General features: G+C 40.1%; 1 protein-coding gene across 8 annotated transcripts in view; it reads right to left on the bottom strand.

The window, feature by feature from the left end:
* Positions 1–1,418: 1,418 nt before the first annotated feature.
* The window catches only part of LOC124407069, a 132,239-nt gene continuing 121,520 nt past the window's right edge, over positions 1,419–12,137 (bottom strand). For all 8 annotated transcript variants that reach the window (XM_046882883.1, XM_046882885.1, XM_046882886.1 and 5 more), the window contains 2 exons: positions 5,377–5,647; positions 1,419–3,193 (listed from right to left, as the gene is read on the bottom strand). In XM_046882883.1, coding sequence (XP_046738839.1) covers positions 3,026–3,193; positions 5,377–5,647 — 439 coding nt within the window. In that variant the 3' untranslated portion in view covers positions 1,419–3,025. The remainder of the gene's footprint in view (positions 3,194–5,376; positions 5,648–12,137) is intronic.

Here is a 12,137-nt window from a genome sequence, read left to right as displayed (position 1 = left end):
TAGACATGCTATAATCGCTTGACCTATACGCCCTAGCATGAAGTTAGTATCGATTTAAATTGAATTGCGTGTTAATAAAGCGTAGAAAGTGTAATTTTCATTAATTCTGTGCAGTATTTTATAATAACAATAAGTAGTCTGGTTAGTGTACCCTGGAACTGTTCTATGGTTTATAGTATTGAATACCTTCATCGCAGAGTCAATTCGCAGTGGAATTTCTTACATACCTGTAGCCCAGGTACCACAGAATCGTAATAAAAGGACTAATTAGTCCGAAATTATACTAAAATTATTGTAATTCTGGAATCCGCCTAACTCTAATTGTAAATACAATGCGACCAGAGAGATTCGAAAATTCATTTCGTGCAAAACAGAAAAGATAACTCTTTACGACACTCTGTCATTGCAGGTGCAAGTAGAAACCAATTCAAATTGAGGTTTTATCGGTAACTGTGAAAATTTTCTTAAACCACTAATAAGGGTAAATAATCTATTACGGTTGAAGATAATAAAGTGGTCTTATTGGTGTTTGATGTGCGAACTAACCTGTGAATCATCACTTCCTGGAGAAAACTATTGCAGATCGCCCCGATTTTGTATTTCTGAGAGTCCAATTAGTGGAGAAAGAGACCTCAAAATCGATGTTTCGGCTAAAAGTTTTTGACCATACATGGTAGCCACTGGTCAGGGGAAACCGAAGTCAGGGAATTTTGTGGCGGTATAAACAGATAAAAAATAAAGCTTTCCTCGTAAGAAGGCCAAATTTGAAAAACAATTTTGCTCCACATGCTCGCTTCCATGACCATTAAATGGATCATAAAGGCGTTTTTGAATACCGATCGATTCGGAGCTTTATCTATTACATACTCGAATTAGCGCTATTCGTTCTGACTAATCAACGAAAAATGATAATTTGATTAGGAATAAGTGGGCGAATTTGTTCAATTAATTTTAGTGGACAACCCGCTTCAGACTTTGCAAAAATAGCAGGCTCACCTTTTCATTTTTATGTATTACCTATAATATACTTCATTTGTATTATTGTGTATTGTAAACTTGTCAAACTTAAAGTTTTCAATACTATATATTATACGAACTATACATAACTTATTTACCTTAGTTGTTGCAGGCTAAAATTCTTATTCCAAGAATCTGCATCAAGTGTGTCACTGTTGCAATTTTCCTATCCACAATGCAGATTCTCCCAGGAGCAAAGTAGTTTCATGAGTCCATGTGAAATATGTAACCTCGATGGTGCAGTACAATGGAAAAGTCTTTGACTAAAGCTCCGGTATGAAGTTTTAATTGGTGTTAACAAAGTAGATTTACCTTTCGCAGGCTAGGAGCTATAATGAATCACGTATAGATTGAAAAAATGGTTTCAGGATGACAAGAAAGAGACTAATATGTCATTATCCGTTTCGAATAGTTTATTTGATATTGTTGTATTCTGATATTCGATAGTTAGCAAGCTGCGTAGAATTTCTCTAATACTAGGATTTCCGACAATATAAACAAGTGACTAGGTCATGAGCACGCAGCTCATGCTGTTGTTAGAATTACAAAATTGTCTTATTAAGAAGGTATACACGTCGGGACATTATTGGTTCTGTATGGTCTCTTATGCTCTACTAGCATTATGCGAATTATGAGATTTAGAGAATTCAAAATAAAGATTGCGTAGAGCGTTCTGGGATGAGCGGAATAATATCATACAATATTGACAGAGAAAAAAAAAACCAAAATCCTGATTTTCAAATCTTTCGCTGCATCTGATTGAGAGCTGCTTAAAAATGGAGGGAAAATTGAAAAGATCTGCAGTCAGTTGATGCAGCAAACTGTCTAGCTACGTGATTTTTTCTCATATGAGCATTTATATCGGTGTATATTAGGTATACGCAATAATGCTCGCATTGGATAAGAGTGCTTGTAAATTTGCGTGTAAACGTATACAGAAACAAAAATACATTCGAACGATCAACTTATAATAAGTAAAATAGAGATATCAGACAATACAACAATTTAACTAAAACAGCGTGGTAGTTATTCAATCTAAATTATGGGCTCAATATGAGCCGTCGTAAGAGTTATAATAGTCTTAAATCGTTCTATGGTACAAATTATATAGTAAAATGCTACACTGTTTAATCCAGGGCAAGGAAGTTCTAAACATGCTACCTAGAGACCGCTTACCCCAAGCAATTCGTTAATTAATTAATTAATCGACTGTTCAATCGAGTAATTAATTAGTTTCGTAATACGTGTACACGCGACATTCTTACACCAATATTGGGAACATCAGCGTCTCATTAAAAACTATAATTATTGCTTTATACATTTATTTACATAAGTAATAGCGCTGCTCGGCCTCAGAACGGCATGGGCAGGTCGCATTCAGAATAATACTATACATACATAGTGATTTCAATTTTTAATCGTGTAAAAACGTACTCAAAAGCTACGGGGTACAACCCTCGTTTTGTCGTCGTACACTTTAGGTTTCAGTCTCGTCAAGTCCATCGCGCCATTTTGTCTTCTGAACATCTTTTGTGCTTCTACGAGTGCATATAAAGGTAAAGATTTGTCCGTTTGAAAAAGGCACTTTTCTAGATAACTCTACATCTCAAGTTGATTAATAAATAACTCGAATGGAAGTTTTTGCATAGATACAGAGTACCGAGATGTTCGATAATTGGTGCCGTCGTCATTCAAATCTCAAATTACTCTAGAACGATGCTAGCTTTCGGCTGGTTTCAAGGGCATAAGGCACTTTGCGGTATGTGCTGCTATACATGGGCTTCATTGCCCACATCTCCCATTGACGCCTCTCTTGTCTCTCAAAATACATACACATTTTCCTTAAATCTTTGTCTTTTGGCCGAGGTTTGACCTGAGCCTCGTTGCGCTTTGTTCCCGGGCATACCGACCCTTCCTTCGTCGAGATGGGGTATGAAGTATGAACTATCTTACGATATGGGAAAGCATTAATTACTGAATGGAAGTAATATTAAGGAAGGTCTCGAGGTCAATAGACGTAGATGGTCTTAAGCTGATCCTTGAGTTCTGGTGGAATGGAGCATGTTTCCATCTCGGGTTTTCTCTTCACTAAGCGTCGCCAGCGACCGCCAAGGTTCTTGCGAAAACCTTTCGCAAAGCCGGCCCTCTCCGAAGGTAATGCGTGTACGAGTGTGTCCTGGAATAAGAAAGAAGAAATTCCACCGTTAACATACTGCCACTTTCGTCAATCGCATACGCGTATTCCAGGAAAGAATTAGGAGGGGAATAAAGGTTCTCATGTAGTCACCCGACAGTATATACATATATATATATATATATATATACATCTTTGTCGAAACAATATTAACATATGAAAAATTCTGAACGAGAGAAAATTTCTAGGGATCGGTAACGAGTTAATTTTGGTCACTGAACCGCTGTGCGAACGAACCAATCGTCGCTTCGCAGCGTGCCGCGATTTGTAACCAGATTTGTACTCCCCCGCGCTATAAGTGGAGCCAAGCGCATAGAAATACCAACTCGTGTGCCTAAACATAGCATATGTTGCCTGTTGGTGAAAGAGAACTGGCTGCGTCGACTAGCCAGCAACTCGCCGTTTCATTTTGACGGAGTTTATAGCCAAGTAGACGAGGTCTAGACTCTCGAACAGTTACGAAACAGCTTATACGTTTCAGATTTATACACGCTACGCGTTTCTCTGACGACTCTTACGAACGTAAGTAACGATTCCTCGAAGCTGCCAAGGGAATGCAGGCAGGAAAGCGAACGGATCCGAGTGTCGGAATGATTTTATATTCCCTCGGTGGGGGTTGACAGCTGCGCGAAGTCTGGCAAAATATCGAATTGCCGCACACGCTCTAAATTTAAATTTCAACCGTTGGCCGTTAGCCCGAACAGCCTGGAGAATATTACAAAATGTTGCCTGCAATCACTATCAAGGAAATTTACCGAGGTACAGCTGGTTGGAAAGGGTGACTGAATAAACTCAAGAAATTTTTTTACGTTTCTTTTCGTTATACGGCTAGCAGCCAGTAAGCGTCTATGACTAGACTGCTTAGAATTTTTAAAATGACATTCTAGCCACGACCTCTCACGATATCTACATAACTCGCGCACGCGCCAGCGCCATTGTCCTTGGCGAACAAAGTCGATAGCGCCACCAACTCATTATATTGACCGTTAAATTACAATCTCACTACAGCAGGATAATCAGACAGCGGTGTGTTTTTTTTTTCATCTTTCTCTTGCTTTACTTCGTTTCAACATTACGTCTTCACAAGACACGATACGACGGAGGAAATGAATAATTATATTACGAGCAAATGCTTCAAGAAATGTTATAATTCTGGACGATGTGGGAGAACTTTATCGTCGTGATAAAAAATTATTCGAGAATTATTACCACGCGTATTCAACGTAGGTCGTTGACTAATACGCGGTAGTGTTATTTCGCGAGAAAAAGACATACCTACGCAACGTGTTATACAAGGTGTACTAAACCGTGTGGCTAGACGATACGCATTCTGAGGCTACACATATTTCGTTTCATTTTTTAGCTTTGGAACGATTCGTCACATACAATTCTCGTTGTTCGGGCGACATTCGCATTCTCTAGGAATAACCGGATTTCCCCAGTGATGAAATCTGGCTCTGAAATACTATAGCTAACGTGAAACCGCGTGCGCTATACAAGCCACCGCGGAGTTTCCGGACTGACGGATTTTAATATGTAAACACAGCGACTACGTTGATTATTTTTTCACCTGATCTCCTTCATCGTTCCAAGATATACACGCCACGTCCTACTTTTGACCGGTACGCGGTCTCTTTATTTCTTGCCTCTTCCCGACTATTTTTTATTTATTTTTTTGATAAATTTAAAGACGGCATTATTTTCTATTGTGTGAAAACGAGGTCGTCACATTGGCGCCGGCCTCGAGTGTTCGGGCATTTCGAACGACGCTGACATGCGCAGATTGCGCAAATGGGGCGCCGCTGTAACGGTGCGCTAATTCAAAAAACGAATCGCGGACGAAAAAGATATGGTTATGCGACTGCGATTGTACCCAATTGTCAGAGCTAAGAGAAAGAGGCAGAGAGAGGGAGAGAGAGAAAGAGAGAAGCTATACAACGTCCGGCACGAGTAACGCTACTCCGACTCGTTTTAACGACGCCTCGTGAAATCCCAACCGCATTAATGATAAGCTTCGTTGGGTCTCGCGCGTTTTCATATCTATATAGATAGGTAACCGTACTTTCCATTTCCTGGGGTAATCAAGAGCTTAGGGATTTGGTGTTATAGGGGAAAAAGCATCTGAGGGGTGGTCAAGGTGTAATTTGAATTGTTCGAAGGCTTACCTGGTCGTTACTGTACAGCGAGTACTGGGGCGGCGGTGTGTGCGGTGGAGGGTACGGTGGTGGGAATTGCCATACAAATTGACCGGCGTAGGTGAGCTCCGGGTCGGCGGAAGGTCCGAGGTCCGTGCAGTGCGGCGGCATAGCGTCGCAGGACTGAAGGGCTCCGTTGGCCATCGGTGATGCGGATGCAGGAACAGGCGCAGCCGCAGTTTGTACAACGGCCGAATCAGGATGCACGGTGTTTGAGTGATCCTCTCGTTTCCGCAGTTTGCTGCGAACAAGACGTATTGCAAGCATCGTCCCGTTGCTCCCTACCATTTTATATTTAAGGTAGAGCTTCGTGAGTTTCTTCGGAATGTTGGAAGGAATTTTTTGGCCGGTATGGCGAACCCTCGACAAGTCGAGAATTCTTACTTTTAATACAGGAAATGAAACAACAACGACGACCGAGGGAAAATCCTCGATTTTTTCCACAATACTCCCGAACAGTCTTTCGACCTTTCGTTCTATTTTTTCTTATTCTTTCACGCAAACTCTTTAGCTGAAGGTTTACGCTTTCTGATTTACTGAACTATATGTCTATGACTTTCGGTTGACGTTTGCACGGTGGTTTACTTTTTATGTGGTCAAGTTTTTATCCGTTATTGTTTCGATTTTCTTCCAGTTTTGTAAATACCAAATTGTTTTAGTTTCTTCACAACACACAATGGCGTAAACGATAACCAAAATCGAGACAATGATTTGAAACGATTGTCGAGCACTGAACTTTCGATTCCTATACACGAAGAAGTACAATTGTTGAACATTAGTCAATTGCGGTGGGCGTTAATAAATATGCTAAATTAAATACACTCTGTACAACATTCGCTAATATTTCACTTTAAGTTATAATATACACATGTTAATGAATTGACTAGTTTTATATATCCTTGGTTTTTCGGTGTTATTATTATTTGTGGTTTTTTTTCTAAACCTTAGGTTTAAAGTTAGCTTTTAGCTGTTGGGCGAGTTATATACTCGAACGAGAACTGCCTCACCGCGCTCATTTCAAAGCCAGTATGAGGTCTGAGTGAATTCCCAGCGCGCGCGCGGTTATAAAGCTCAACGTGACGTCACTCCCGCCGATTTCCGATTGGTCCGCATAAGCCTCGGCCCGCCAATCGGAGCGAGCCTGTGCTGATTTAAACAGCATATTATGATTCTACGGTTCTCCCCAGACCTCCGTGGCCGTCGACAGCCGCAGACTGTCCTCCACTCCGCAAACGCGCAGCTACCAGCTGTCACCTTTCGGGAATATTTAAACTTTCGTAGAATCGGTTATCACGAAACAATACCAAGGATATATCTACGTGGAAATCTTAATTTTCTCAGTCGTGAATAATATAATCGCCATAGATTTATTTTGCATTGTAACGGATTATAATTTATAAGCATGCAACAGCTCCGTTTTCGCAACACCCATGCATGGGAGAAATGAAGAGAAATGGATAATTAGTTATTTCGTTTACCGTTGAGTTTGACACATCCTCGCTGTGCGCTATTCGAATTAAAATTTTTCACTCATGATCGTCATTCCTCTTTGTTCCTCTCGAGAGAGTACGAATCGTGAACTCCGTTCACGACAACCGTCGACGGTTAAACCGCAATGTTTACGGTACCGAGTGACCGCGGTAAGAATCTGCGTTCAAGTCGATGGCCGCCGCATGGCTTGGGTTCTACGATTAGTAAATGAAAAATGAAAGGAAAAATACGAACGGTTAAAAAATCGAAATTGATGGTTTCCATCGACCGTTCTCAACGTGCTCATTCTATGCATAACGTCGTTGAGCGATTATCACGATTGTGATACTTTATCAAGACCGTTAGACTTCCCAGCGGGTGGCGAACGTGCTCTAATCTCTATACCACAGCGTCTGGTTCCTTGTTCCCTCCATCCGTTTCTTACGAGTATCGAAACTCCCTTGGGAATCACGCCATAACAGGAAAAACTGAGCTGTAACTTTTGCACAAACATGGTCGCAAAGAGCGTGTGACGTTAGACAGGTGAAATTTATTTATTCTTATTATGTATCATCTTTCTCTTTTTCCCCTTCCATTATGTCAACGCGAAAGCTGTTTATCCCCTCGCAGGTATACGGGTTATAGTCTATTTTTAATATCTGGTAATTGAATTCGTCTACTCTTTTGTTTAGCGTGGGTGGTGCCCTGGCTGTCTATTCCCAGGAGCAACCCTTCGTCGCCGGTTTATACCTGCAAGCAGCATGGTCACACGGCTTACACCCAGGCCACCCTCGTTGTCCGTGACCAAATCTATTATTCCATTATTCTTTCTATTTCACTTACGTACATACCCATCGCAGCGATGGTTACCCATTGTTCGGACCCCCATATCTCCCTGCGTATGGTTCAGGTACGAGTAGACGGTAAGGATTAGATATTATGGTTGGCCACTGGTTCGAGGTGGGACGTAGTCCTCGATTCGAACGTGAAGTATCCGTCTATGTCTATTATCTACTTTCTGAGACTCTATACATCAAATGTGTTTACGATGTTATTCAATTCTCCCAAGGAAACAAGTGTTTACTGTTAGTGTAACCCAACCACATCCAAAAACTTGTATTTATTTTTCGAAAACAATATATCGTTCAGATTAGCAAAATAAGATCATCTACAAAGTCAACAAAAGTATCGAGTTCCTGAAACTCGTATCAGACTATTGATCACGAGCTATCGATAATAGTCATAAAGTAATGGACGAATTAACAGTATCTATCAGCCGCGTGACGCAATTTTTGTAAGTTTCGAGATTGATCGTTTGTCGAATTGGACTGTCTGGATTTTCTGGTAAAATATTTCTCTCAGTGATAAGATATTATATTCAAAATCTGGTTAGCAAACTTATCCTTCGGATAATGACAGGGTGTATGAGGACGTCGAGAGCAATCTAAGAGATGAAAATAATCTGGGATCTACGTGCAGGGACTTCAATGTGACAAAATGATTATGCGAAAGATTTGAGAATGAAATGAGAATATTTTACAGAGTCAATCAAGCTGAGTGAGTATCGGAAGCGTGACGGTTCGTTTTACTAATTATACAAGAGCTGTGCCGAGCACGACTCTTTGGCAAGGCCTGCAGCTTCTAGATAACGTTACAACCGAACGTGCCACGTGTTCGATACTCGCTGGGGGTTATTTGGGGTCATTTATAGGGTCGGTCTTTAGTCACCACGCATCGAACGCTGCTGTAACCCCCTTCAATTTGTAGCAACTGCAATGGCGCCTGTATTGTCCAGCTATAGAGTTTGATGCATTATTTTTAAACGGCTAAGTTACGAGTGAATCGATTTCACCCGGCGCAGTTTGTTCAATCCTCCACAACGGTGCACATGCGGTGTTAAAAGCGACCAGGTTTTCCCATGTGCCCGAGAATAAAGAGGACAAGTTTTTCAAACCAACGACTTGGCGTATAATACGTATATATGTTGTATTTCTACACACCGATATGTATTGATAATTCATTGTTCTTCTACTTGAGTTTACCTCACACTTGATGAGTGTACCACCCGTGACACGTCAACATGTTATAGCAGCAGTCGCGACACTTTGACTATCTTTCTATTATTGTTTTGCAGATGGCGACATACGTCAGTGGGTAGATTGTATACCCAATGTTTGACGACATTCATTCAGTAGATAAACTCTAAAATCGGTATTATTCCACACTTATCCCCTCCGAATTAATTCCATTCGCTTCTGCTATGCGAGAAGCCAGTTCGTAAGATAAGCCGATACGTGTGTCGATGGTAATGAGCTACGCCTGTGGTGTTTAGAAAATTGTATTCAACCTTACTTATAGTTGGATAATAGTCTCGATTTTTAACACTACGCCTGAGCTAGACCGTTGCAATAAAATGCAAATTCATAAATTGTACTGCAGAGCAATTATCTCTCAAAAAGTATTCTCGCATGCGGTTTCATCAGAGTTTATGTGATAGAAGGAAAGAGACCGTCGCTATTCGTTACGCGAAGCTTGGATATTTTGAATGGTATTTTATATAACACTGGAGGAACAAACGACGCGTTGGAATCCATTCAACGATTTGAACTTCATGCGGATATTTGCGGTATAGTCTCCTGAGCGTCGGGAGCATTTGGCTTCAATGGCAACTGTCATATTTGCCATGTCTCTCTTTAAGGATACTAAATTTGTAATTTCGATGTTTACCATGGAGACTAAAGTCTCGTCACTTTTACGTTCTTCACCGCGATATATTCTCATGACGAAAACATTATTATGAAGTATTGTCATATACGGTATATCGTAGGCAATCTATAGCTACAATAAAATTAACATTATCTATATCAGCGTTACATATTTATTGATTCTATTATTAGGCGCTCAGTCATATCTCACAAAGTTGCAGGGTGCTTATTTTATTGACTGATACCCGCTTCAAGGAATAATGAATTTTTCGCACAATTTCATCTTTACTCAGTCAACCGGAGTCAACTGACCAATTAATGAACCCCAGAATTTCGCGATAAAAATATTCTTAACCAGAAATATTTGCGCAATGAGCCAGCGTGAGCTACATTGATAAAAAATTTCTCTTTACGAGGTTAGCGTGCAAAATTGTTCATGGCGTAAATTATTTTAGAATTTATCAATTTCGTCTCATAAAAATGGCAAAAAAATTTTCCTCCGAGGTTAATTTGATGTAGTGGATAATTGATATAATACTACAATATACAAGCGAGTAGAATTTCCTCGAATATAGTAACGGTTACGTGGTAAAATTCCGCGGGAAGAACAGTTTATTATGTTTGTATTAGGAAGACCTTCGCATGAAGAGTTCCCAGGCTACTAACATAGCTGCTCGCGCCTGCAGCTCATTTGTGGGCAACTGTGCGAATCTAGTTGGCAAATTAAACGGATTAGCTGCGACATGTGCCAATTGCGAAGTGGCGCAAAAAATCACTTCATACTTTCGAGAGTGCTACCGGGCGCTTCGTTCGGCTAGGGTTTGTTTGAGATTGCGATCATCAGCTCGCTCTAATGTCTACTCGCATTAGCTTTAATGAGGGAGGGATGAGAGGAATACGCAAAAGCAACCGATTAAATATTACGTAGACATGAAAATGGTTTTAAGTAAGTGAAGGTTAAAAAAAATTAAAGAAAATAGAAAAAAATATGACACAAGTAAGAATGATACGACTAGAATTTAATGGGAATTTAATGTACGCAGGCGTCGTAGAAATTACATAGTTTAAAATGCGTCGTAGCTAGAAAACTGTTGAACAAAACAGCAGAGGTGGATATTTTTTCGATAGATTGTTTTCTTACTTGAATCAGTGCAGGATGAAATTAACGTGATTTTGTTGCAAAGGTTTGATTTATTTTTCTTCCACACAAAACGTCTGGACCTGGCAGTTTGTGAATTCTTGAAAATTGTCAGAGAAATTTTCACGAAATACGTTCTATTTTTCTTCGTCGTTGCGCAAACTGTCCGGAGGCACTTCGAACAGCAGAGAAATTTACGCGTAACTTCAGACGATCAAAATCAGTTTTCTTCTGTTGTCGGAGCAAATTTAGAAACGAATTACTCAGCGCGAACGTAATTATTTATTCGGAGTACCTAATCTTAATACTCTCGGTCAATCGCGAATCAACATATTTTTTCGCACACAACCAGTGTATTACATAATATGCTAAATTGATCAGATACTTCGCGTGCGAACGTATATATGTGGCGGAGTATGACGGACTATGAATGTGAGCGATGAAAGTTGCGGAAAATAACGGTCACCGTTATTTTATCTTACATTTTTCATTTGCTTTTTTTCATGCTTCTGTATAAGCGTGGCACGACCTTGCCGTGTTATTGTATTTGCGCAAATATGAACAAATGACGCTGTACAAATCTGTTGCTGCAATAAAACGAACATCCAAAACAATGTGAAATTAACCCCGCAATATGCTCGGAAAATTGTACCGACTAATTGCAGTAGGAGTCGTGAAAATCGCGATGCATAAGCTTACACAAAAAAGAAAAAGAAAAGGAAGAAGTAGGAAACGAGCTTGGCATAAACGTCTTTGAAACGCGCGATATTCGCAGAGAGGAAGTCGGGTGAATTGGGATAACGGTAAAACGAAAAAGCGAAATGAATCACGGGTAGTATATACGTTTACTGATATCAATTGCAGTCTTTGGAATTGACAATTTTTTAGCTCAAGGTAAGGCCGGTAATTTCACGAGGATGAATTAATCCAAGATTTACGAACGTGTATGTATATATGTATGAAGACGCCTTCTACGTTATATTAAGAGGAAAATTTTATTTCAATCGTCTTGCACGTGATGGAGAAACTCCAAGTGAATCCATACGTCACTTTGTAACCGCGGTTACAAGTATACATACATACATGCATCTAAATATATACACATATTATTTATACATATATATATGTCTACTATCCAGCAACCCCTGCAGCGAGACGAGTGCGGTGTCCTCTGCACCGACATCGACGCGTTTACTTGTGCAACCAACACATATGTCGCAATTAATTGTCAATTTATGTACACGCGCGATCTCTCATGCACTGCCCTTAATTGATCTTAACCCACTTATTGACCCACAAACCAATTCAAACTCGTCCGGCGTATTGTTCTCCATTATTGCTATCAAACCGCGAATTATTATTATTACACATATGAATAGAGAGTCTGAATCTGCACTGTCATCTCCCTTGATTTGCCT

The sequence above is a fragment of the Diprion similis genome, chromosome 6 (genome assembly GCF_021155765.1).
Source record: "Diprion similis isolate iyDipSimi1 chromosome 6, iyDipSimi1.1, whole genome shotgun sequence".
In the NCBI taxonomy this organism is placed as follows: Eukaryota; Metazoa; Arthropoda; class Insecta; order Hymenoptera; family Diprionidae; genus Diprion; species Diprion similis.
This window is presented reverse-complemented; position numbering and strand designations above follow the sequence as displayed.